General features: G+C 45.4%; 1 protein-coding gene across 2 annotated transcripts; it reads right to left on the reverse strand.

Annotated features, from left to right (window-relative positions):
• Nucleotides 1-1,562: 1,562 nt before the first annotated feature.
• Nucleotides 1,563-27,077, reverse strand: EDEM1 (ER degradation enhancing alpha-mannosidase like protein 1). 2 transcript variants are annotated; one of them, XM_070576700.1, is made up of 12 exons: nucleotides 26,428-27,073; nucleotides 20,740-20,812; nucleotides 17,414-17,517; nucleotides 15,313-15,484; nucleotides 14,133-14,316; nucleotides 11,689-11,863; nucleotides 9,967-10,087; nucleotides 9,297-9,467; nucleotides 7,392-7,465; nucleotides 6,433-6,529; nucleotides 4,144-4,347; nucleotides 1,563-1,863 (listed from the first exon to the last, which is right to left on the reverse strand). In XM_070576700.1, the coding sequence occupies exons 1-12, from the start codon at nucleotides 26,934-26,936 to the stop codon at nucleotides 1,774-1,776; spliced, it is 1,974 nt and encodes a 657-aa protein (XP_070432801.1). In that variant the 5' UTR covers nucleotides 26,937-27,073; the 3' UTR covers nucleotides 1,563-1,773. The 2 variants fall into 2 exon arrangements, 1 of the variants encoding a protein (XP_070432801.1); XR_011527380.1 differs by lacking the exon at nucleotides 7,392-7,465 and having other exon boundaries at nucleotides 26,428-27,077.
• Between the last annotated feature and the right edge of the window lie 403 nt (nucleotides 27,078-27,480).

The following is a 27,480-nucleotide window of genomic DNA, read 5'->3' on the forward strand; positions in this document are numbered from 1 at the left end:
GGGACATTTTGGTTTTACTGAGTCCATGAAAACATTTAAAATATATCGTATTCCCCAAGAAAATTCTCTATTCAGTAGATGAGATAATGTTGATAAACAGACCGCTTCTGAAATGAAGAAAAAAAGTAAAATAGAAGCATTTGACTTCTTTACTTTAAAATAATTTGCATAGTAAATGTTTAAAAGATAGAAGTGACACATTTATTACTGAAAATCCCTTTTTCAAAAATCTCAAAGAACTGAATTATATATCTATTTTATAAAACAGTAACACCTAACTTTTCAAAAGGAATAAAATTTCTCCCTTTTGATGGATGATGCAATGGCATAGACAGCACTTCTAGTTTTAAAAAGACTAAAATGAAATCATGTGAAGTGTGCAAGCAGTGACAGGTGAGCAACATGACAGGTGAGGCTGGTGGCTTTTTAGAGACTTTCTGCCCTTTCTATTGGGATTCATTTCAGCCTCTGAGGTTACATGGAAGCCAGGGTAGGGCTCAAATCCACCTCTGCTCTGTATGAGCACTGAGCTCAAGTTCAAAGAGGGATCCTTGTGTTCTGGATAAGAAAACAGTAACAAAAAACAAAGAAGGTGTTTTAGCTCAACTTCCTCCTTATACATGCTTGCTTAAAATTATCAGGTTGAAAGGCAAGGACTGACCAAGATATTTCCAGCATCTTCCTAACTAATACCCATCCTATCCCTCTTTCACTGTGGTCCCACCATGTGGCAACATAGAGCCTGCCTGCTAAGACCACAGCAGCAGCTGGCACACACAGTGGCCCAAACCAAAATCACATAAGGCACTCATCTGAAGCCTGTATTACACAGAGAAATGGCTCGAGGATGCCAGAAACTCCTCTGATCATTTCTTTCTCCCTGACTTAGCTAATTGGCACTAGTCACAGGAAACAAAAACAGAACAAAATTCTAACCCAAACATGGTCAGAATTGAGAATCCTTGGTTAGTAAATATGAGACAGATGGAAGCTCAGGAAATCTTAGGTATTTTTCTCTCCCTAAAATGCACCTGGTTCTAGAACTATGGAAGTTCCTCAGGCGAGTTCCAGATAAATGTAAAACATCATCCAAAAAGTCTGCCAGTTAACCTCTTAAATCCTGATGTGACAAAGTAAGAGACTGCCTGTTAGAATTCGGATAAAGCCATCATTCATAAGCAAATAGTCCACAACCCTATGAAGATTATTGGGGGTGCAAATAAATAACTGGATGATTTTTTTCCCCATGTGATTCAAAATCACGGGTGGATATCCAGGAGAGAGCCCAATTATCCGATAAGAGAGAGAAAGGATGACAAAATGCAATCAACAGGGATGCCAAGTGAACCTCAGGCCCGTTTGCACAGAATTCCACCCCCAATCCTCTAACAGAGGGGGAGCAATACTACAGTCACGGCGAGTGCCGGCCACGGGAAGAGACCAGTTGGATTCCAGGGTACGAAGCAATGAAGATCAATCCAAGGCTGCCCCATCCACTGGGCTTAATAACATGGGCATGTCATAGAAGCCAACTTCTATGGAGCTTCTCACTTCAAATTAGATCCTTAAGAAAAACAGGGCATTTTATTGAACAGAACAGAAATACTAAAATATGCAAGATTTGACTACTAGATGTGGGTGAGGAGCTAGACAGAAATTCCTACACCACCGTGGACGGCCAGACTCCCAACTTCTTCCACGTTAGACTGGATCTCGGCCTGGGCTCAGCTGTTCGGGTCCGGTTTCAGAGGAGGCCACACAGAGGAGAGCCGGTCAGATCAAGCCCACCATCTGGTCAATCTGCCGCATGTAGATGCTCTTCAAGGGCAGGGAGTACCTCCTCTCATCAGGAACCCGATTGCACTAGAAAGAAAACAATGAGGGAAAACGTGAACCCGGAATTAAAAATCCGAGTGTCATCTCCTCTGGAAATGTGGTTGGATGACCTCATCCAGGGTTCCTCACCCTGGGCACGGTTGACATTTTGGGGCTGTCTGTGCAGTGTCGGATGGTTATCAGCATCCCTGGCGCTCCCACTAGATGCCCCCCAACCCATACCCCCCAGTTGTGACATGCAAGATTGTCTCCAGACATTGCCCAGTGTCCCTTGAGGTGAGCAAAAGCACCCCTAGTTGAGGACCACTGATGTAACTAATATCCTTAATTCACAGGGGAAGAAATGGAGACTCAAAGGGGCTGAAAGACACCCACCCAAACGCAGAGTGGCCGGGACTAACAGCTGCATCCCTTGGGTCACTCCAAATTTCGGGAAATGCTTTAGCTTTTTGAAAATACGACATTTTTTCTGAGTTTATGGTCCTTCTCATCCACAGCTAAAACCTAAATGCTTAAGAATGCTATCTTTTGTTGTTGTTAATTAAAGGCTGTTTTCCCCCTCAAAGGTGATGCGAGTTTGAGAACCAAATATGTTATCTGGACACAGTTTCCACATACATTCATTAGATGCTCTTCCCCAAAGAATCATCTCCCCACTGCTCTGAACTTGAACTCACTACACCCAGCTCCTCATCCTCGCCAGGTCCTTCACTTGGTCCCAAGCACTCCCCTCACCACAGTGCTTTTGCAGGTGCTGTTTCTTCCGCCTGAACATCCCTTCTGGGGAAGCTTCTCATCCTTCCAGGATCTACTGAGAAGCAACCTCCTCAGTGAAGCCCTCAAATTTTCCCTGGCAGATTATTTCCTCCCTCCTGTGCGTTTCAACAGCATTTCATGCAGTCCCCTACTGACGCATATCCGGGGGCAGCCAGTCTCCCAGTCTCCCCACTAGGCCATGAGCCTATCCAGAATCAGGACCCCTCTGATTGGCCCGCATCCCCAATGCCTGGCACAACGGGATCAGGTCTATTACATGAGTGTCTCCTTCAGTCCAAATCCTGGCTCCACCACATGGCTCTGCCATGTGACCTGAACCTCTCTGTGCCTCCCTTTTGTCATCTATAAAATGGGGATATTGAAAGTACCTACCCTTCATGAGCTGTTGTGAGAAGTAAATGAGTTAATGTACGTGAGTATTTAGAAGAGTGCCTAGCATATGGTAAGCGTTATAAATAAATGTTGGCTATTACTATTATTTCTCCCCCTAACTCTCCTTCCCTTTTCTTCTCAATTATGCTTTGTTCACTTAATCCACACTCCATGGCCTAATGGAAATTTGGGGAACTTACCTCTGCTCTGGCCTGTCAATGTAGTTCACAGACTAAAGACCTTCAACGAGACACTACAGGGAAAGTCCTAAAGTACAGTCTAGGATGCAAGGGTGTCCTCTAACCAAGGCGGGTTGGGGGTAAGTGGTAGAACTCTTAACAATAGAGGCTTTTTCCGAGAAGAGAGATGGTATCCAGTGCATTGTGGGATAATGAGGTTTGATATTTCAAGTCGATTTCCCCATCCTCACTTCCCAACCATTCCATTAGATTCAAGTCAATACACTAGCTGGGTCTGCTATTAGAGGCTCAAGAATTGTGTTTCCAAATCTTTCCACTGCTTATCAGGGTGATCTAGGCATGCTCGGTGAAGCCCTGCTTTAAATACAACTGGGCACTTCCTACACTTCCAGAGCATCTTCAATAAAAACACAGTGACTGATAACTGCTTTTTTCCCTCTCCTGCTGGTGGGTGATTTTGCTGGATCTCTTCCATTTGCCCTCTGGGTCCACTCTCCACCCGTCTCCACCCTGCTCTGGCATCATATCTGGATTATATCAACAGGTTCCGCTGCCCTCTGGCTTCTGGTGGGGACGGCCACTGAGAAGCTCCAGCAGATCAGAAGAGAGAAGGAGGCTCAAGTGTCCACTCTGCTGGCTCCCTTTCTGCAAGATGACCGAATGCTCAGAGCAGCGGCTTCTGCCAGGAGGCCACCCCCTCCCACACGCCTCTCTGTCCAGGTTCCACAACCCCTTTCTCCAATGGCCCCTGCAGCCAGGAGTGATAAAGGTGCCACCGCTCCTATGGGTTCCCTAGACCCTGACGACACCGACGTAAAGAGCCTCTCTGAGAAACTCCTCTCAAATAACCCAATCTAAGTGTGTCATCAATTTTCTGTCAGGAACTCTGGGTGACAAAGTAATTAGTGGTATTTTCTCTTCCTCCACATGCAAATCACCCCTGGAAAAAGCAACTTACATTGGAGCTGGAGTTGATGACTTTTAACTCATGAGCTTTAGGCCTGTGCACAGACTTTCCCTCTTGGTCCTGCCCTGCCTCTTCAGAAAAGAATTCCTTCCAGGGTGATTCCCGAAGGTGCTTGTCCACAGATACAATGTGTCCCTCAGTTGTAAACATGTATCTGGTTCCAGATTTGTGTACTGGATTCTCCTCATCAAAGAGCTAATGAGAAAAAGACAAAAAGCCACAGCTGGTAATTGCAGCAAGTTTAGAATACCTCACAGGGTGTTGTGTCCCAGGCCACTCAGGGAGCAGGATTTTGCTTGGCCCTCAGGCTTTTCAATGGGTGAAAAGGTATCAGTTAACAACGGAGGTTTCCAACCCTGGCTACTGGGCAGAATCACCAATTTATTTAAATTCAGATGCCTGGACTTACCCCACCCCACCCCACCCCACCCCACCCAGACCTACAGATTCACAGGCTGGGGGCTGAGACCCAAGCACCACTGTCCATACAAGCCCTCTGGCTAACCCTCCATGCTCCCCTGAGAGCTCTCATGCCGGAATGCTAGACCTACCCCCAACCTCACACACAACTAGGCCCTAAATGCCAAATGCTGGAGGGAAGGAGGGGCATCTTTCACCCTTCACCGAATCCCCAGGGCCTAGCACAGAGTCTGACACATCGCCACCATCTGGTTCATTTCTGTGTGAGAACACGGGCTGGGCTCTGAGGAGACAGCACACAGGGCAGTCGTTTCCTTCAAGAGTGAGCTTAGTGGCGACGAAAAAGGGAGCATCAAGAGCATCCAGAATGAGCACCTAACTAATATGGGACAGGTTGGTGGGGTGAGAAGGCAGGTGTTCAGTACATGCCTTCAGTAAATGAGTGAATACTTAGAAACAGAAACCTCAGAGATGGAAGAAACCTCACAGTCACCTCAAGTGTTTTATAGACGAGGAAAAACAAGACTCAGTGCAGCCCATCTGTGTTTACACAGCTAACAGAAGAAGGGGGTAGGTGCCAGGTTTTCTCCTCCCACACCCGGAGTTCCTCCCCTAGAACACCCTAGAGGCTCCTCTCCATTCACTCCAGAACTCGCCCTGTGAGCATCCCAGATACCAACGGCTGCCTGACGGGATGCAGGCCAGCCTCTGATCAGCCTGCTTCAGCCAACCTGACCCCGCTGCGCCGCACTGTGAGCGAGGACGTCGGCACACCACGGGGACTTGGCAGCAGGACAGCCATCTCCCCACTGCCTAGACTATGCGGCCTGCTGGGGGGCATGTCTCCTCTGCAGCCTTCTGTGAAAAGTGGTGCCAGATGCGGAAGTGTTGTCTTAAGGGATTAGACCAGTACTTTCAAAACCTGGCTTTGTACAAAATCATGAGCCACTTAGCAAAATTACAGATTCCTGAGCCCACTTCTAAAGATTCTGATTTAACAGGGCTGTAATTTTAACAAGGGCCCCAGGGTGACTCCAATCCAGCTGGCCCCCCAGGCTTGGGAACCACTGAACTAGATAATACAACCATCACTATTGATCAATATCTTTGAATTTCAGCCCAAGTTCTCAGTCTCCACGCTGTCCAGACCCTCTGTGCCTTGAGGAAGCGTTCTTTGTATATATTCATACTGAGTACCGTGGCAGAGAGGGGAGGAGAGTGGCTACATGCACAAGTGCACAGACACCATGCATGCACGTGGCAGAGTGGTAAAGTAGAAAGAGCGCTGGAGGAGTCAAGACCGGGTTTCAGGTCTCAGCTCTGCCATGTAGTCACCCCGAGAACCCAGGCAAGTCACTTGACCTCTCAGTGTAGACTGCAGTTTCCAGGAGGGAAGAATCAACATCAGTGAGATGATCCCTAAGGTTCCTTCCAGGTCCAGAAATTCTGTCTCTCTCTCCATACACAGGAAAACATGTCTATGCCCAGAGAGCCGGCGGGTCTCAGCCAAGATCACACACACCAAAAGAAGGAAGAGCTATAGACACAGCTCTCGCCCTCAGGGGAGCCCTCCCCAACCAGCACGCTGATGTGAGCCCTCCATTAACATCACCACACTTGGCACAATTTGTAACCTTACATTCGTTGCTTGTTTACTTGACAATGCCTCCTCCGCAATGAGGTTAGAAACCACGGAGGAAGGCAGCCACATCCTTTGGTCCTGAGAGCGCTGTGTTCTGGGCCAGCACAATGGCCAGCACGGGGCAGTGCCCCGCAGAGACATGTCAGATGGAAGAGTGAGTGAGCCCCTGCTCCACACGGTAGCAAACATTTCTTGGGTTAATCTTACAACACACATACCAGATACAAGTATTTACAGGTCTCGCTGAGGAAGAAGCTCTCCATCCGGTCCTCTTTGGACTTGTCTATGACGTGATGCAGCGTGGCGTACCCACACCTACAAAACAATCTTCCCGTTAGCCCCGCCTCTGCTCCTTCCCACCTGCTGATTTATGTAAGAAACACAAGTCGTCTGTTAACAGAATAATCAACCAAATAGCAAATACCATATGAAAAACAAAGGACGTTAGCTTTAAGGGCTATCCTTTTTTAGCCTAGATTGTCTGCAAATTCATGTAAAAAGTGGTTTGGTTGCTAAATCATCAGGTTAGTTGTACGGGGGAGGGGTGGGAGGTACAAGGTGTTTGCCAAAAGCATAACATGACACCAAGAAAATGACTGGCAACAAATTTAAAAGGACTGATTTAAAATTTCTGTCCCAATATTTGCAGAACTGACTTTATCATTTGGATAGTCTACAACAGTACTTTGTAAGAAAAAACTTATGATATACTGCTAGGTGAAAAAAACAAGTCACAAAATTGAAATATGGGGTTTTTTTATATATACATATATACACACATTATATATATAAATATATAAAAGAGGTTCTAAGTATATAAACTTAAATGCTGACTGTGGTTATCTCTGCATGTGGAGATTATAGTGACAATATTCTACCTCTATATTTTCTGTACTCAAACTTTTTAGCGTATTATTTGTAAAACGAGGGTAAATAAGTTACTTAAAAAGAACACACATGGAACCTTACATAAAAAAGGTAAAAAAAAATTTTAAAAAAGTAATTCACACTATAACGGATAAGTTCTACCACAGAAAAAGTAAGCAATTTCCCTGCAGAATTAACGTTAATGACCTGTTCTATAAATTAAAATCCAAAACAGAAGAATATTTCCCCAGAACAACTCAAAGTAACTCAAAAGTGGCCAACAGAAAAAGGAAGAACTTGGAAAACTAACTTGACTTTTGTGTACTTTTCCAGACTCTGCAGAATATCCATTCCTACATGGAGGTAGAAGGGATTCTTGGTTGCCTAGAGAGAACACGAGAGAATGTGATCCAGCAAGGGCCTGCAAGGCAAGCCATCAACAAACATCACGGCGACCGCAGGAATTTCCTGAGATGAGTCACTGGCAAACGAAGGCGCAGGCCCAGCTCACTTTGTCTTGAAGGGTCACAAACGTTAAAGGTCTAAGGTATTGTGTCAGTTCAAATCAAAGCATACCTATGATCTCTTTAACTTTAACCAGGGTTGAGACATCTGCTCCCAGGGTAGAACAAGACTCTGCTTTGGCTCTCCTGATCCATCATGATCAGATATGAAACCACGCCTCACTGACAGTACCATCTCTGAGAACAAATCCAGTTTCTATCTTGCCTCAGAAATTTCTAGAAACTTAAGATGCAGGCACAGGGAAACAGGAGCTTGCCCCATTATTCCACTTCCAGCATTGTGAGGAAAGGCTAAGAGGAAGAGGAAGACTTTCCAAAGTACCTAAAGGAGGTCTCTACACTTTCCTTCCTAATCTCCCTGCGAACTCAGTCCTTGGGTTGCTTACTCTTCCATTACATGCTCTTAGATGGTTTCGTTACAGGAAAAAATTCTCTGGGAAGATGAGACTTCTACCCCACAAATAGTTTAAAGTTGGGGATCATCTTTAATTCATGCCAAGTGCCAACCTGCAGCAGCAAAAGTAAACTACTACAAGGTCAGCTGTGTCTGGATGGAGAGAGTACAGGGAGTGGCTTCAGAAGGCAAAGCTGTAAAGCTGAAGATTTCTCTGGACTCTGAGAAAATAGTCACTGTGAGGGAGAAGCTGAAAATAAGAAGCAATGAGAGAAATTAAGAGGTATAAACCCAAAGGCAACAGAGCTGAGAGTAAGAGGAGAACTCGGACAGCACCAGGCATGTCATCCTCAGATGAGTTCTGAGAGGAAAAACCGGAGGCTACCTTCCCTCTTCTGAGAGGTCATCTAAAACTCATGAAGTCTGTCTTTAGGCATGAGGACTATTATCAGTTTCACAGGATTTCTCCCTTTTTCAGCAAGAAGCAAGTAGCAAGGACTCAGTATTAACAAATTATTGAAGAAAACTAAAGCACAGTACTAAACCTACTACCAGAGCTCATAAAAGTAAGGACCTCCTTGCCAGGGCTGGCCCACAGCAGGTGTTTGTTACAGGTTTACTGGACTGCGCTGAAGGCCAGCTTCTTGGAAAATGAACAGCTCATGCTGCTGTCTTTGTAAATGGAGGAGGAGTGTGTATATATGTATGACAGGCACAGAAGTATAAATATCTGCCTTAAACTACAGGGAAGAAGACTTTTCACAATGTGACATTCCCTCTGGCACTAAAGTAATTTCAAGAAAGATGAACATTATATTTTTTTTAGAATTAAACAAAAATAGGCATTCAGATGAATCCCAGATGATTTCCTTTACAACCAAGAAAAAGAATGTTTTTGTCTGAATAATTATTACATAGTCCACGGTTCCACAGTACACGAGTACAGAATCGCATCTCAAGAAAAGAGTTCTTTGGTCAAATAAATTTGGAAAACACTGAGTACCAAATCTTCCTCCTGATTCTTTAAGAAGGTGAGAAATAAGCCCCACAGTAAGGACACGATTCAGCATTGCAGAATTTTAGGTTAAAAAACGCTTGAGACCACAGACAACTTCTCTGTCCTGTGGAACCATGAGTGACACTAAACACTACCAAAACTATTGATACATGGTAACTCGACCAGAGTCACCATGAAACAAGACAATTGTACATCAATCATCAAATGTTCACTACGAACCAACTGCTACATGTCCTCCCAGTGTTTAAATACAAACTACTGTTTAACAAGCTCTAGTACCTGGTAGAGGAGATACGTCGATTCCACTAACTCTGGTCTCAGCGGGTAGAAGAGCACGTCAGGGGCCTGTAGCTGCCAGTTATAACGCTCAGGGAGGGCCCCGTATCGCTTCCAGATGGCATAGTAAAAGGCATGGAGGCAGATGGCATCTTCCACATCTCCTATCAGAACCTAAGGAGAAGAAGACACAGGGCACCAAGCTAAGACACTTTTCCCAGAACGGTAAGACATGACACAAAGAGGGCACCCTGGGCTCTCCCTGTAACCCTGGTTCTCATCTGACCTAAAGCACGGTTGGAGACAAAACTATGCCAAAAGTAGCAACCCAGGCAAACAGATGCTCTCCCTGTCTGGCCATCAATGCCAAACTGATGTCAACTGCACTGGACGAGAGGTTAACTGTACTCCTGAACAAAGAACAGACAGCTGAGAGACGGGCCATCCAAAACCCACACGCGTTACACTGTTCAAGCTTGGTTTCACACTTATTTAACGGCTCTGTTCAATATTCTGGGGACTAATTTCACAAATAGAGTAATCAAGACATACTGTGCTATTGACCTCCCAAACCCAAAGGAGCCAGAGAACACTTTGGTATCAGAAAAAGGAAGAGAGGAAAAAAGCCCTTTCCAATGACAGCTTTTCTTTAGCGAGTATGATCGCAAACTACCTGCAGTCCAGGGAAGAAGGCCTGCAGAGAGTCAATCCAAGTGTTCATCAGCTGCCCACTGAACATGTTCACGTTGACATAGAGCGGAGGGTCTCCTTCCCCTTCGTTACAGGCTTCCCGGCTGAGGAGCCAAGCAGAGGGGCGCAGGTGAAGGAACGATCACTGGCAGGGCTCGTGCTCCTCCATTCCTCCCGCAGCCCCTGTGCTTTAACTGAAAGGCACTTTTCCTCCTACCTCGTCCTTTAAGCCTTGGGAGACAGACTGCCTCGACCTGCCCACACTAGACTCTAGCGCCAGATAACATTTACCTTAGAACGAAAGCTCTAAACTCAGCCATTGTAACATATCAGGATTTCAGGGTGCTGTGCAGAAAGCACTTTGACCTTCAGGTTTAAAAACGCTGCCACGTAATAGTATTTGGTGTACGGCATGGGTCTCTGTTGGTTTTGACCTGAGTGGGGACACCTGGTTATTTCTGCACAAAAAAGTGTCTCTTCTCTAATAAAGACCTATACCAGGGGCCTGGAGGAATGCATCAGAGCAAGATGCTCAGGAATTACTACTCAATTCAGCTTGGGGCTTTAAAAAGCTAATGACTTTTTAAATGACTGAACTCTGGCCGAACAACCTCTCACTAAAACAGCACTTGGACAAGTGGTTCCCACAAAGCCTATTGTGGCAATGGATCCCAGAAACTCCTACCACACAGGAAGCTCATTAGCTATCACTTGCATTGGCCATTTAATAGACAAAAATATACAAAGGAAGGCCTGGGGAAGAGAGGGGTGACATCAGGGTAGAGGCCACTGTAGCTTCAAATGGTACTCTCCTGCCATCCTGAATGCACAACTGAGAAGCAGCAGATAATGCTGTTTTAAACAAACAGAGGGGAAAAAAATGTGGTAACTGTTCTTTCTCTTATCAGGCATAAAGACCAATCCTAACAATTCTCTGGAAAATAAAAGAACTAAAATAACTCAGTGATTGACCTGCATTACAGTTCTATCTGCAGTTAAAGCCACAGTTGAACACAGGGATATGTCACCCCTTGTGGTAGCCAGTCTTCAAGGTGGTCCCCAATGACCCTTGCCTCCTGGCAGTCACACCGTGTGCAGTCCCCTCCCACACTGTATCAGGGTAGGTCTGTGTGACCAATAGAGTCAGGCAGAAGTGATGGTGTGTCACTCTGAGATTAGCTCATGAAAGCACGTGGCTTACACTGCAGTCTCTCTCTCTCTTTCTGTCTGTCTCCGATCACTCACTCTGGGGGAAGCCAGCTGCCTACAAAAAGGCCCATGTGGCAAGGAACTGAGACCTCCAGCAAGGAACTGATGCCTGCCAACCACCAGAGGAGTGAGCCTGGAAGTACTTCCTCCAGTCCCATTTGAGCCTTGTCATGGCTGCTGCCCCCACCAACAGCTTGATGACAGCCTCGTGAGAACCCATGGATCAGCTCGGCTGCTCCTGGCCTCCTGACCCTCCGAAACTGTGTGAGATAATGTTTGTTGTTTTAAGCCACCAAGTTTTGGGGCAATTTGTTATGCAGCAGTAGATAGCTAACATGCCTCTTCATCCCCAAATGACTGACAACCAACTAGAAGGCAGTAAGGTGAGAGCAGAGACCAACAGACCCTGTGAATTTATGTTGAGAAAAATATGAACTTTTCAGAATGCATTCTGTCTGCTTTACAGGGCAATAGAAGAGATGTTAAGGAGACATACCCTCTTCTTAAGTAGTTCTGAATACTCTGATATGCAGCATTAAACATTTCTAGGTCTTCTTTTTCTCCAAAGAGAATGTAAGATTTCAAGAGGTATTCATAGAAGGAATCCAGTCCGGCACCCAAGCCACTCTGCTTTCCAACCCAATGGCCTGTCTGAATGTTCACAACATTGCCTGTGAAAACAAACAAGGCTCTTTAGGTCCCAACTATCTTCCTATTTCAGCCCCACTGCTCTCCAGCACCTTTGTCCCTGACAGGTAAGAGAAGGAATAAATGCTTGGCCCTCAAATTTGTGTCAGTCCTACCAGTAGCATGGACAGCCATGAGATCTTTCTGAATACAGTGTTTAGCCACTGACGCAAAAATGGAGAAAACATTTGGGTCAGCCCCAGTGGCCTAGGGATTAAGTTTGGCACACTCTGCTTCAGTAGCCTGGGTTCAGTTCCCAGGTGCCCACCCACACTACTCATCAGTGGCCATGCTGTGGGAGCGGCTCACATACAAAAAGAGGAAGATTGGCAATAGATGTTAGCTCAGGGCAAATCTTCCTCAGGAAAAAAAAAAAGAGAGAGTGAAAAATACTTAATGAAAAAGAAAAACAGGTTTGTCATTTTGCTTTTCCAGATTAACAATGCATTTCAAAAGCCAAAAGAGTGTTCAGCTTTTGATCCAATACTGCTGTTCTGGGAATTTATCCTTAAAAAAAAACGGTTTTAAAAAGAAAAGTATTATGTTGTTCATAGAGAATTATCTGTAAAATGGGAGGAAAAAACTACAGAAATTATACAAATGGATATCCAAATGTTCAACATCAGAAGAGTTAATGGACTATCATGTAGCTTCTAAAGACAATAACTATGAAAACAAGGTAACCTGAAAATACTTGAATGACTTGCCAAAAGTAAGGCTAACTAAAAATGTTTATTTATGTATCATAACTTGAAAATACATAAAAATTGCACATGGCAGGCTGAAAGGGCCTATGTTAAAAACTTGACAATTTGGGGTGACACTAGTCAACCATTTGGTGTTGGGCAAACAATTTGGGTGACTTTTTTCTTTCTACTATTGTTGTTAAATACAACAAATTTGTAAATAAATTTAAGACCTAAAGGAATAATCAAAAATTTCTTTTAAAAAGCAGTGCTTTTGCAATGACACTCCATGGCTCTAGGACAACCAATCAAGCTACTTCCCAATGACAAAAAGAAAATATTTCTCAATATAAGACAAAGAGTTACACGAGGTAAAAACCCATTTTTAAAAACACCTTGAGTTACCAACATATTGATAATTATTGAAGATGAATGGTGAGTGCACAGGAGTTCATTACTCATATACTTTCTTCCTACCTTAATATGTTTGAAATCTTCAAAAATTTTTTTTTAAAGAAGGCATTTCTTTTTTTGTTTTGGCTGAGAAAGATTCGCCCTGAGCTAAATCTGTTGCCAATCTTCCTCTTTTCTTTTTTTTTTTTTAACCCTCCCCAAAGCCCCAGTACATAGTTGTATATACTAGTTGTAAGTCCTTCTAGTTCTTCTGTATGGGATGCCGCCACCACAGCACGGCTACCGACAGACAAGTGGCGTGGCTCCATGCCCAGGAACTGAACCTGGGCTGCTGAAGCAGAACATACCAAACTTTAACCAGTAGGCCAACAAGGCTGACTCCATAATAATTTTTTTTAATAACATCTTGACCAAATATTCTCAAGGGAAAAAACCCCCACCTATTATAGGTTTAATCTGGGCTTTCAATCTATTACCACATGCCTTTTTAAAAGGAGAAAGCCACTCTACAAGTAACTCTAAATTCCTATATTCAGAACTTTATATTGAAGCAATATAATCTGCCTCAGAGGCAGTTCTTGTTTTTTTTTTAGGATTGGCACCTGAACTAACATCTGTTGCCAATCTTCTTCTGTTTTTTTCCTTCTTCTCCGCAGAACCCCCTAGTACACAGTTGTATATTCTAGTTGTAGGTCCTTCTGGCTCTGCTATGTGGGACACCGCCTCAGCATGGCCTGATGAGTGGAGCCATATCCATGCCCAGGATCCAAACCAGCAAAACCCTCAGCCACCAAAGTGGAGTGCACGAACTTAACCATTTGGCCGTGGGGCCAGCCCTGAAGCAGTTCTTTTCATAGCATTTCCATTAATAATTATTTTCAAGTGGAATATGCCAAGGGATTCAAATCAGAAGGGAGCCCTCAAACAGCAAAAGCATCATTCCTTCCCTCGAACATTACAGCATCACTATGCAAAAAGTCACATAAATAATTGGATATGACAGACACCGAGGGCCATTCTTTCTGAGTTGTCAATTTTCAGATTCAATGGTACGAGAAAGAAAGAGGGGAGAGGAGGGAGAGCCCCAGAGAGGGTGAAAGGAAAGACGGTCAAATGTATGCAGGCCCAGTGGCGCAAGAAGGCGCCCCCACACCTAACAATCCTGTATCATTGCTCCGGAGGTTCCAAAGGGCTTTCACTGCTCGCCGGGCCACCCACTCAAATGTGGAATCCCCCAGCAGTCGGCTCAGAATCCCAAACTCCACCAGGAGGGAACCAGCTCCTGCCGTGCACGTCTCATTATTGCTGTCAGGAGGCACGCCTGTCTTTAGATTCACCTGGGGACAGGAAGAGACAAAGGATTTGTAGCAAAAGTCAAGGAAACCGCAGGGCTAGCAGGCAAGGTCACAGCTACTATACTCCACTAATGAACCCAGCTCACTGGCCCCCGCTTTATATCCAAGATGAAGATGGGAGTGAAGTTTCAACAACACAAAGAAGACAATAAGAACACCAGAGCCCTGTTTTATTAATAAGAGCAAGTCTTAGGGGAATCATTATAATGCTATTCACTAATCCACCTCTTTCCAGCAGGTTCTCCTCATGGTTACACACACCAGGCTTTGGCATTACCACGGCAGGCCGTGGAGTCACTTATAGATTTTAGTGAGCTACTATGAACTCACTCTCGCTCAGCGAATGTAAACAAACCTTCGCCTGGGAGACAAAGGAGACACGGCGAGAACATGACAGCGCATCTCCTCACTGAGGCTCTGTGGTCTGGCAATTCTCTGCTGGTTACCTAAAAGGCTGACTCAATTCCCAGGAGTTCTGGGCTCAGCAAATCAGATGCCGCAAAGACATAATCTTATTCCAGATCTTGCATTTAAATCAGCAGCTAACTTACTGGTCTGTGCAGGCTTTATTTGAAAGATCCATGTGAAGCATTCAAAAGAACATTCACTGAGCTCCTATAACACAAATGTGAGGGTCTTTGGGAAACGCGCCACGTCAGAAATGAATTCCCCTCGCTATTTTGCAGCATGGGATATAAATCCCACCTGCAAAAGGACTTAAGAATACTGGACACAGGAACATAACTCTTTCCATAAGGGGAGAGATTAAGTCACATATGTCACCATATGCCTGGCATACAGTAGGTGCTCAGTAAATGCTGAATTAATTTAAAGATATTTGCATCATACTTAGAGCCAGATTCTCTCAAGGACACGTCTTTCCTCTTCCACATCAGCCCCATTCCGTCCCCCAGATAAATTCATCAATGAAGAGTTTTAGCTCAGGAAGATGGCGGATTGTCAAACCAGTCTACCTACCCGAGGATAGGGGATCCCTGTCTTGGTGTTTTCAAAGGCAGGGAGGAGCCGCACAGCCAGGTCATGAGCCATGTGCAACAATTCATTATCATAATCCTTAATTGTCATGTCGCCAAAGGGCTGCTTGGAGTCAGTGATTATTCTGTGGGCAGAAAGGAGGCTTCCCAGGACCCTAATGACAGGAAGAACAAAAATAATGTAATCATGTTGGTTGTAAACGAACACACGCCAGTGGAGAATGACAGAGGCAGTCTGGAACTCCTTATGGACTCAGAGCTGCCTGGAATCAGAGGGACTGGACTGCCTGGCTTCTTGAAGTCCTTTCCAGCCCAATAATAAATGATCGATTCTTACGTCAACCACATTACTGAAAGGAAGAAAGGGAGCCGTTCCTCTGAGGCGACTGAGAATAACGCCACTTAAAGGAATAACTAATGTTTGGTAATTTCAATCATCTCATCGGAAGGGAGTGGACTAATTATTCTCAGAATAAATATTACCTTTCAGTATTAACAAATTACTCTTGATTTCTCCCACTTGAGGAAAAACTTAGCCATATAAGAAACAGAAAGGGGAAAGACAAAAGAATACTAAGTGACTTTTGTAGTTTTAGCTGCCAAGCAACTGATGAAATTCTCTAACTTCCAGCAAAGAGAAAAGGTGAGGAAGAGGAGAAGATGAAGAAAAAAATGACCTACTCAGAGGTAGGAGGCACCAGCTTAGATCTGCATCCCGGACGAGCCAGGAATTCGTGTCCCACTTCAGCGATCTGAAGTGGATTTCGACATGTTTCAGAACAAATGTTTTCATAACTTTAATTATGAATATTGCATCTGGAATGTTACACAGTAATACAATTTTCAAAAAATTTAAATGAAATAGCAGAATAGTCACAATACTGTCATCCCCCTTATTCGCAGTTTCACTTTCCGCGATATCAGTTACCCACAGTCAACTATGGTCTGAAGATATTAAATGGAAAATTCCAGAACTATACAAGTCATAAGTTTTAAACTGCACGCCACTCTGAGTAGTGTGATAAAATCTTGTGCCATCCCACTCCGTCCTGCCCAGGACAAGAATCATCCCTTTGTCCAGCGGATCCATGCTGTGCGTGCTACCTGCCCATTAGTCACTTAGTAGCCGTCTAGGTTATCAGATTGACTGCCTCAGTAATGCAGTGCTTGTGTTCAGGTAACCCTTATTTTACTTAACAATGGCCCCAAAGCGCAAGAGTAGTGCTGCTGGTAATTTGTCTATGCCAAAGAGAAGCCTTAAAGTGCTTTCTTTAAGTGAAAAGGTGAAAATTCTCACCCTAACGAGGAAAGAAAACAAACTGTATGCTGAGGTCGCTAAGATCTATGGTAACTTTTATTACAGCATGTTGTTATATTGTTCTATTTTATTGTTTGTTATTGTTGTTAATCTCATACTGTGCCTAATTTATAAACTAAACTTTATCACAGATATGTATGTAAAGGAAAAAACACAGTATATATAGTGCTCAGTACTATCCACAGCTTCAAGCATCCACGGGGGATCTTGGAACCTATCCCCTGTGGATAAGGGGGAACTACTGTATATCAAGCTAAAAAAGGCAGGCTACAAAACTGGGTATGAAACATGAGCCCAATACATTGGGGGTGGGGAGAGCAAGGGGGGGAGGGGGAGGGATACACACACACACACACATGGAGGAAATACACCCAAACGGTAAGAAGCGGTCTTTCTGTGGGTTGTAAGTAAGATGGGAAAGTTTCATTTCCTTCAGAAATATGTAGGGGTTTTCCTAGGACACACTGAAGGAAGGAAAAGAGACCAGACAAAAAGCAAAACCATGAAAAACTGCATTAAAGGAACCCCTATCTTACACCTTCATTCACCTTCAAGTGTGTCTTTCTGTTTAGTCAAAAACATAATTACTTTGAAATGTCAATCGTTTCAGTTGTGATAAATCCAAAAACAGATGAAAAATGGATGCTGCGCCCACAAGATCCACAGGGACTCTCTCCCTGGAACTCGTGGCTGGCGGACCCCCAGAGGGGTTTTTCTCCCTACACACACAAAAGAAGCCTTCAATCCAGTTTATGCACTATTTTACCTTATTGTGGCCTCAAAGACTTGGACGGTGGAATCTTTGTCAAATGAAACTGTGTTGATCACTAACTTGACTGCTTTCTGGAACTCGGATGAATTTCCCATTATCTTTAAAAAGAGGAACACAAACCATTACAACAGCTTGAAATGAACCTGAGGCTCCGTGACCACAGGAGCTGGGCCACCTCATCTAAATGTCAGTCTGTGTGGTTTCACCACCCGCGGGAGTAGAAACACAAAGGTAGAAAAGCACAGTTCTCTCTTAGAATATATTCTAGGACAGATGGCAAGCCTATTTCCTCCAACTCCAGAATCATACCTCCAAATGGCACAACTGTGAAAATAATCCCTCATAAAATCATTAGCACCCCTCATCTTCCCACTCTCCCTCAGACTTCAGTCTGATCTTATTTAGCATGCGAGGCATTATGGTTCCTAAAATGAGTAAAACTAAATCCCAAAACTGAAGAAACAAAACTATGACTTTCCCTCTGCTCCTCAAATAATCGACGGCTTGGGTGCTTGGCTCCCAGGAGACCAAAACATCTGGAAAACTGACTTGTTGCTTGTTACCCAGATGTCTAAACACTTTGAAAAATGGTAATATTATCTTTTGGAGCATAGCATAAACCAGTGACTTCAAAACAAAACATCCAAATATCAGCTCTGTGTGCTTTTTAAAAAGTGATCTAGAATAACAATTCCTATTTTGGGTACGTGGATATGACTTCATACCAAGCTGCTCTCTCCTATACGAAGTGTAAATTGGGCATAAAATTTTATAGATTAACCTGCACTGAAATCCTTTCGTTCTGTTCCAAATTTTATGGCAATCCTGCAACTATAATGACATCATAAGGACACACACAAAAAAACAAGGAAAAACAATTTCACCCAGACACCACTTCTCTCCAGTATGTCTTGTTTCCTAATATTTATTGGTCTAGTGCATCTTTTTTTTTCCCTCCTCCTGGTTATTTTGCTGAAACATGCAGAGCAAGTACAGACATTTCTTCTGGCTTTCAGTTCTTTCTTTTTCAAAGATTATGCAATAAGGCTGCAAGTTGCACCCAATGCTCAGGGGATTGCCATGTTCCACGTGTTTCCACAGCACATCTGTTAGAGCCTGTTTAAATTGTTAGCAAAAGAAAAGGACAACCTCAACAGAAGTAGCACCTGAGAACTAAGCCTGAAGTGCTGACATGTTAAAAGCTCGATCTCCTACAATGAAAACCACAGAAACGGGTTTATTTCCTTATAGATGTTTACCAGCAACAATATCTGTTAGCAGCTGTAGATGCTGATATGATCTCAGACCAAGCAGAGGATGATGAAGGAAGCCAGCAACTTTCAATTACATATTGTAATTTACCATTTTAGTCAGACAGCTACAGAACAGAGTAACCAGGTTACAAAACAATGCGCTCAGGCTTAAGAAAAGCACATTGGACAGAAGAGTTTAATAAGTTTCTTTACTGTAGGACTTCTCAGTGCCTTTAAAATGCTGGTGTGCAATGTGGCTCTCCAGTAGTGAGACAGACATGCAGACTTTCTCAAGTTCATTTGGGAACAGAATTCTTCTTTCAGGAGGGTCTAACCTTGGAATATGCATTGGGAAATGCTGAATTAGTAGAAATTCATTTTTGAACACATATTTGCACTCCTACTATGTACCAGACACCATTAGGTGTGGAGAGAGTAGAGTAAATATAGAGATAGGATCTCTGTACTTAATAAGCATGACAGTGGGATAAAAAGACACAATGGGGGGCCGGCCCAGTGGCAGAGCGGTTAAGTTCACACGTTCCGCTTCTCTGTGGCCCAGGGGTCACCGGTTCTGATACCGGGTGTGGACATGGCACTGCTTGGCAAGCCATGCTGTGGTAGGCATCCCACATACAAAGTAAAGGAAGATGGGCACGGATGTTAGCTCAGGGCCAGTCTTCCTCAGCAAAAAGAGGAGGACTGGCAGCTGATGTTAGCTCAGGGCTAACCTTCCTAAAAAAAAAAAAAAAAAGACACAAGGGGGCCAAAAAAAAAAAAAGAGAGCTCAGGGAGAAGAGGTGAGCTTTCATAAACTATATATGAGTCTTAGGACTTTTTTTTAAGCAACACTTGAAAGCTGAGTCAGCCTCTTGTATCTTCAACAAATTAACTCTAATTAGGTCGAACATACTTGTCTGGGCACATTGTGATCAGGGACGGCAGGTGACAAAGTGCAGCAGCAATAACTTCCGAAGGAGATATTGGGAGACTAAACTGCTTTGCAACTACCACCTGGCAGAATGAGATCCCAGATCTCTTATTAGACCACGGGCCCAGTAGAACGTAGAATGACCTCTCAAGCTCTCTTCAAGTTCTGGTAATTCTACTACTAGCAAGATACCAGCCAGCTGTAATGCAAACTTAGCTTGCATTACCCAGTTCTTACTCCTGACAGTTTCAAAGTCTTCTAAGGAAAGTTACAAGAAATCAAACTAAATTACTAAATGCAGGATTTGGGCTAGACTACAGTAAGAATTTTCTAATGGTCAAGGCTTACTGGACAATGAAGAAGAGGACAGAGGTGGTAAAATCACCTTTCTAAGAAGATTTGAAAACAATGCTATGGGGGAATCCAGTCTTGTGGGAGCTCTATTCTACAGTGAAAGGTCACAAAGCCGACCAAATATACATCTTGGCCTGCTAAGTTCCAGGCCACAGGGCCTTCCTGCTTTCAACGTGCTTCTGCAAATCTGTTCAAGGGTCTCCTGTTCCCCAGACTCAATGAGGGAAACCAGAGGATGAGGAGGCAAAGGCAGCACCTGGTGGGCAGCCCAGGTGTGGAGTGGGCAGTGTCCACAAAACACAGAGGAGCAAATAAAGAGGAGCGTTTACAGAGAGGGTCCCTGCGCAGGGGCCGGGCCAGAGCTCAGACACGCTCCTGGGGAGCCAGGAGCTGGATGACACTTCAGGGGACCTAGCAACCCTGAGATCTTGTCTTTTACTCCTGAAATCTTCACTACAGTAACTGTCAACGTAATGAAATTCTCTATGGCTTCCTTTAGGGAATAAAATAGGGAGAAACTGGTAGAAAAATAGGTTCCCTAAAACCAACCACACTTCCGTCTCCATTTTTGTAGGGGAATCACATTTCGCCTCGCTGAAGCTGCAGTGCTTCTCTTGCTCTCCTCATTAAGGTCATTAAAATAAACTATAGCTATCAAAGCTACAGATACATTTTGAGTATCGGGTTTCCTGGAATTCCCATTCTTGGGGGAAACTAGGGGTAATTAACTCCAAAATATCTTAACCAATTAAAAAGTAATAATAATAAGGCTGAACACTTACTGCAAGTGTATCCAACGCATCAACAAGAGTCAATGAATAGTTCCCTAGGACATCATTGATGTTCAGATTTGAACTGAAAAAGAAATAAAATTAAAATTAAACAACGGTACTTTATTTTAAAAGAGAAAAAAGACAATAAAACTAAACACCCATCAGAAACTAAAATTGCTGGCAACTCTTATTTATTCAGGGACTGTCATGGGTAGACCAGGGTGGCAAAGGTCTCTCTGCTTCACAAGTGACAGTTTCTATGGTGTCTACAAGTAGAACCGAGTTACAGAACCGCAGACACAGACTTATACTATAGTGGAAAGAATCGGTACAGGAAGTCAGGAGACAGTGAACAAGAGTCACCTGCCCTCCTGAGACAGTTTTTTATCACCAAAAATAATCTTTCTCTCCAACTTCAAAAAGCTCTGATTTCAAAAGCACTAAGAAAGTAAAAGGAGAGACTCTGTCCTATGACCAGCCTGTAACACTCGAACAGAGAAATCAGACCTGCCAGAGATTACACACAGAAAGATGCAAATGCCTTCAGCTACAGTCACAACATCGCTCACCTGTCCTTTGGTTGGGGGGAATAACATAACTTCTTCATATCATTTTTTCACTTACATCTCACCCAAAGAATCCCCATCATCTCCACAGTTCTAAGGAGATGTTTTTTTAACATGAATCAAGGCAGGACTTCTCTTAATTATGGTGCATAAACGTTTACGCACACCCCTGCCTTATAACCAGCACCAATTTCCCATTCTGAAACAAGCTCGAGAACCCAGCTTCAGGAGAGTGAGAAGGGTCAAGCTCCTCAGCCACTCGGAGGGTTCTTTGTCACACTAAAATCAATAACGAAGACAATTGACACATCTGGGAAGGGCAGGGACGGAGAAATAGAGAGTAACAAGGTGCAGCTTGACAAATTCTGGGCAGTTCTGTTACTCCCCTGCCCCAGTCCCACAAACCCAGAAAGAAACTGCAGAAGTTTGGAAAAGATGATAGTCAGGGGAGAAAAAAGACGACTGTTTAAAGATGATGTTTATTGAAGCCCAAAGTGAAAAAGCCCTGGTTCTGTCTTCTGCCAGAGATTCCCTGATATTCTGACCTCTTCTCTCAAATCCCCAGGCCCCCTTCTCTCCTCCTTGGCTCCCTCCCACAGGTCCTTGTCTCACTTGCCTGTGGGCAGCATCTCCATGTTCCTGGCGGCTTCCTATGCTCCCTGAGGCCTCCTACGGGCCTTAGGTGGAGTGACACGGGCCTTGCATAACGCAGGCATCGACAGCTTCAACACTTCACATCTGATCTTATTTGAACCTTCCAGTTGCCTTGTTTTATGCTGTGCTATGTCACTCAATCTAGGACAAAGAATTTATAGCAAAATTTTAGATACATTTTTTGAATGAAGCTGTAGAGAAGGGGTTATCTAGGAACCAGGGCTATCTCATCCCTCGCAAGCTATGAAGTCAGCAAACCTCATGCCTGCAAAATTGCACCTGCTTCTTGGGTTTGTTGGTTCTTTCTAATAAACTTATATAACTGCAAAAGATCCTCTAAAGACAAGAGCTGTGGATTAAAATAAGCACTTCAAGGGCAGTGCCAGCCAGAAAGGATACAGGAAGTGCTGAAAGTTAAGGAGAAGGTCAAAGTAGACACGGAGATCTTCGTGCTCAATTTTGCCAACTCAAGAACATTCTGTTGGGCTTAAATATTTAACTTATTTCTCTGCTTCTCTGAAACAAAGAGAGGGCTCCAACAACCCACCTCACCAGAAAATGGTTCTCTCATCACTTAGCAGCCAAGCTAGATGGTGAATGAACCACATGTAACCACCTTGTCCTCAGTTACACCGGAACCTGTGGCTTCTGTCACCCCTCCACCTGCACAGGCCCATGGCAGGTGTTACTAATTTTGATCACTGCACTCCTTCCCATGTTTTATTGTGCTTTTCCTTTTAGGCTATAACTAAATGGCCCTAGGTTTAAAAAATGCTTCTCAATACAATACCCAAGCAATCATTAACAATTAACAACCATAAGAGTTGCCACAGAAAGAAAATGTATTTGCAATTACTAGGGTGTTTCCTTCCCTCCACTCGAGTCAGACAAATCCACTCAAAGATCTAAGGTGTTCATTAAAACACTTTAAATTCTTTTCTACCCAATAATTGCTATATACTCTTTCAAACTTGCCACTATAGAAAAAAAGAAAAAGGAGGAGGGGAATGAAGGAAAAAGTAGACTCCATAAAATGTTCCCATTGTGGAAGTAAGACTGTGGATTGGTTCTTTGAGGATATTCCTCATCAACGGCCAGCTTGACGATAACTTCTAAGCGCCTCCAGCCAAGAACTCAATCTTCCTGTACAAGGTTAGGCTCAAAAGTACACATCTTTTACATAACCTGCTGGCTGAACCGTGATGACCCAGAATTAAACTCTCCCTTAATTTACCATGTGGAACCGTTCATGACGTTCACCCCACTGTGAATTGTCAACGTTCTTATCACTCTGAAACAGAGAGGATGAAGAAAACTGTGGCCTTTGATAGAAAAGTTTTGATTACATAGCTAACAAAATCAAACGTGTGTAAAATAAAAATTCCTACATACCCTTAACCTGTAACAGCTGTTCAGAAATCCACCCAGTGCTGTGTAAGCACAGAGATAATATAAGAAACACTCCCTGTGTTCAAGGGATTGACAAACCACGGAGACAGGACAAAGGGAAAGGAAGATGAAACACAACAGAACTCAATGCTCAAATGATGTTAAAATGCGGAAGAGCAGCTCAAAGGAAAGGAACCAGAAGGAGAACTGAGTAAATCAAGGAAAACTAGCTTCAAACAGTTTAACAGCATCATAGAAAAAGACTCGAGCCTGACTGAAAGAAAATAGGACTTTAGAAAGAAAGAGGAATGCAGAGGAAGCTAGCGATGCCTAGGAATGAGTCGGGGTGGGGCAGGGGGCGGGTGTCAATATTTCTTGGTTTGCTACTTTGAGATTTGCTTTTTGTTTGAATAGCAATGTGACTGAGGAGAGCACAAGGGTCATGTGACTGACTATAGTTATCATTCACAAGATTGCAAAAATATAATATCCAAATTTACTCAAAGAAACTTCTGAATTTGGAACCTCCAACCCAAATTGGGGATGTGAGAGGAACTGACTTTGCATAGTAAAGCTGGACAGAAAGATTTGCTATTTTTGAAGCATTCAGGTTTTATTTACTTTATGTTAACTCCTCACCCAATCTCCAGTCAAGCAAGACAGGCAAGATAAGCCTCAATAAACGAGGCTTAATGAAAAGATAGTCATGTTTATCACCCACATTTTGTTCCTGCACTTTTTATATAATATTCTCACAGCTACTTCACTCCATTTTTCAGACAAATCATTAGAATACATTTGACAACAATCATTAAAATAAATCTGATTTTAAAAAAATCTAAATGATTCTTATTACAAGTTATTTCCTTCAGGGATGAAAATGTGTCCTGTTGTTTCAGAGCCAGAATGACAAAGCTTCGGTTCTAAACTTTCCTTGAAAACACTGAAATCTGAGAGGAGTTAAAGGAAGGAAAGTAAGAAAAATTGACCTTTCCACCCTTTGTAAGTGGCCAGCGTGAGGAATCTACTTGAGGCCCCTGTAACCCCGGAGCCCTCACACCTCCTCAAAGGCCTGACGGTTTACCAACCAAAAGGTTTATTAACCTCTGGGCACAACCCTTCCCAAATGCCATCCCCCCAGTATTTCTAACTTCCATCTTTCTAACAGCAACATATCTGTCTCAAAGCAACCTGACCTCAATTGACCCAGACTGCCACTGCACACCAAACCATAACACTCGTCAGCAGACTTCATCCTGAAACAAAGGCCTGTGCCACCCGGAAACAGCACAGGGACCAGCCAGCTAATCCACCGCCACCACACCTTGCAGGAGAGGGGCTCCACTCTCCAGAGGGTTCTTAAGGTTCGTTAAGAAAAGCATTAAAATGTTCGACTCACTCTCTAGATGATCATATTCCCCAGTGAAAGTGTTATCACAAGTTCCCATAAACTGAGGTCCACACCATAAAAGGAAATCTGAGAAAAAAGTCTGTGAGACAGAATAAGGAGAGTCCCCTTCCTTCTGGTACTACCATGAGCATTAGTGAGAAAACACAATTAAGATCCAAAATACGTACACACACTTTGATTTCATCTATATAAAAAATGTGTAGGCACATGGGCAGGAGCTGGCAGGAACGACAAAATAAAAATAATTCTGGTGAGATTTTAGGCCTTTTTCCTTCAAATTTTAATATTTTTTCTCCTGAAAAAATTGGAAGCGAAAGAAAACAGATAGGTATAAATTCTGATAAGTCAAGCAAGACAAAGAACTCATTAATTTCCTATAATCAGGAAAGACCCAGTACTTCTAGTCAAAATTTAATAAACTTTTTTCTAAAAAAGTGAGATAGAAAATATTTATATGTATAAAGCCTGATATGGTGAACAAGAAAAATAACTCCATTTCCTACAATTTTAGAAGCTATCCTTTCTAAAGTCCTTTGAAGTTAGCCTGTGATGAGCCCTTGCTGCACTAAAACTCATGCTCTCAGACTGAAATTTAAGACATGAATTTGTAGATAACCAAACCATCTTTAAAATTCTTCAAGCCCATTTAGCCTATGGGCTTCCTCTTTAGGACCTAAGGATTGGACTCTGCTGCTTTTCATCAGGTGAAAGAAAATGCACGTCCGCAACGTCCAAAGGCACCCAGAGGGTGTGGTGCCAAGGCACTGAGCAGGCCAACTCCTCCACTCCCACCTAAGGGGAAGGACCCAGAGGATGGCAGTCATCTACCAGCCGAACAGGGTCAGTACGCCTTGCCCTCCGGCTAAAAGGTCCTTAGCTGGGTGTGCTGACCTCTTGGACTCTGAAATCAACAGCAGTGACCCTTGAAGCTCAGCCTCCGAAAACACGGCTGGTGTGAAGCCAGGCGGGGAGTGGGGCGTGGGGGGGGGGGGGGCACGACGGGGACTGGCCGACCTTCCCTGACAGCCCTGCCACCAGAGCAGGGGGGACTTTATGGAGCAGATGGTACGGGGCAGTGACGCTAACAGCCAATTCAGCGGCCAAGGAATCTCAGCCCGAGAATCAGGACCCCAAATCTGGGCCAGACAGCCTCTCTCCCTCCCACCTAACTATCCTTAGCCTAAGCAGCAGACCCTCCGACGAAGGAGAAAGACGGTAGCCCAGCTCTGCCTCAAACTCAGTGGAAGGCTCTGGAGCAGTCCTTTCCGGGACCAACCCCTGAATCTGACATCTACATACAGAAAGGCCGGGGCGGGGGGCTAAAGATAAGGGCTGGAAGTTACGTTTACAAAGGATTCCATTTTGATTATATGTTCGTCTGAGAAGGGGTTGGAGATGGAGTCTACAGCTCCCCAAGCCACCCCGTGATACCGCCACCTTCCCTTCCGGTCTGTGGGCCTCAATTTCGCCATCTGTAAAGAGGGCTGACTCCGGAAGAATCAGGAGAGAGGACAGCCACTGGCCCATCCACGCACCCCCAGGCCCAGGGGAACCGCGAAGGGGGTCGGCCGAGGCACGGGGCGGGCGGGCGGGCGCCGTCCCAGGACCCTAAACGTTCCGGCGGCCCTTGGGGGAAGCGGAGGACAGAGGACGGCGCGCGCGGCGCGGGCTACTCACGGGTCCCCGCGGTCGGGCCCCCGGCCGCGGCAGTGGATGGGGTTGAGCTCGTCCTGGGGAAAGGCGTGCGCCATGTAGTTGTCGTAGCCGAACACGAACATGCCCCGCGCCAGGTCCCGCATCTGGGCGCGCAGCTGCGGCGGGAAGGCGCCGCTGTAGCGCTTCTCGTACTCGTCCGGCCCGCAGCCCCGGCCGCCCAGCGCGTAGCCCCAGTGCGCCGGGCCGCACACGCCGGGCCGGGCCCGCCGCGGAGCCCGGCGCCGCCCCGCTGCCTCCCCGGGCACCGGCGGCTGCAGCCACGCCGGCCCCGCCGCCGCGCCGGGCCGGCCCGCGGGCCCCGAGGCGGGCGCCGCGGGGCTGTCGGGGCCCGTCAGGCGCTGGAAGCCGAAGCTGAGCGGAAAGCGCTGGTAGAAGCCCATGCTGGGCCCCAGCCCGAAGACGAGCCACAGCACCCCATGGAGGCCAAGCCGGAGGAGTACCAGCCCCAGGACGAGCGCTCGCCATTGCATGGTCGCGCGGGCGCCGCGGGCATTCTTTTAAAGCGCTGGGGGCCTGCCCCGCCGACCACCGCACCCTGCTCCTGTCCCGGAGCCCCGCTCACTTCCCCTTTAAGGAACTCCCCGGTGACGCACCAGGAACTGACCCATTGTCCTCCACCCCCAGCCCCGCGGGCCGGCAGCTCGGGCCCCGCGTTCGCCCGCCCTGTCGCCAGGATTGGCCCGGCCCGGCCCGGCCCCGGCCCGGCCTCGAGGGGCGCGGCCGGGGACTCCCTCCCGCGCCATAGGCCGCCCGAGCGTCCCCCGCCGCCAGGCCCCGCCCCTGCCATCGCCCCGCCCCCCGGCTCTGCCTGGCCCCGCCCCTGCGCGGGGCCACGCCCCTGGGCGGTCCCGAGGCCGGCTGGGCTGGCGTGGCGACTAGGGGCCGCTCGGGCGATGGCGAGGGAACTTCCAGCCAATGGGAGCGCGGCACGAGAGCGCCCGTCCGGCGCCGGACAGAGACGTGGCCCCGGACACGCCCGGCTTTGGGCAGAGCGAGTGTTCGGACGAGTGGGAG

The sequence above is a fragment of the Equus przewalskii genome, chromosome 15 (assembly GCF_037783145.1).
Source record: "Equus przewalskii isolate Varuska chromosome 15, EquPr2, whole genome shotgun sequence".
Lineage (NCBI taxonomy): Eukaryota > Metazoa > Chordata > Mammalia > Perissodactyla > Equidae > Equus > Equus przewalskii.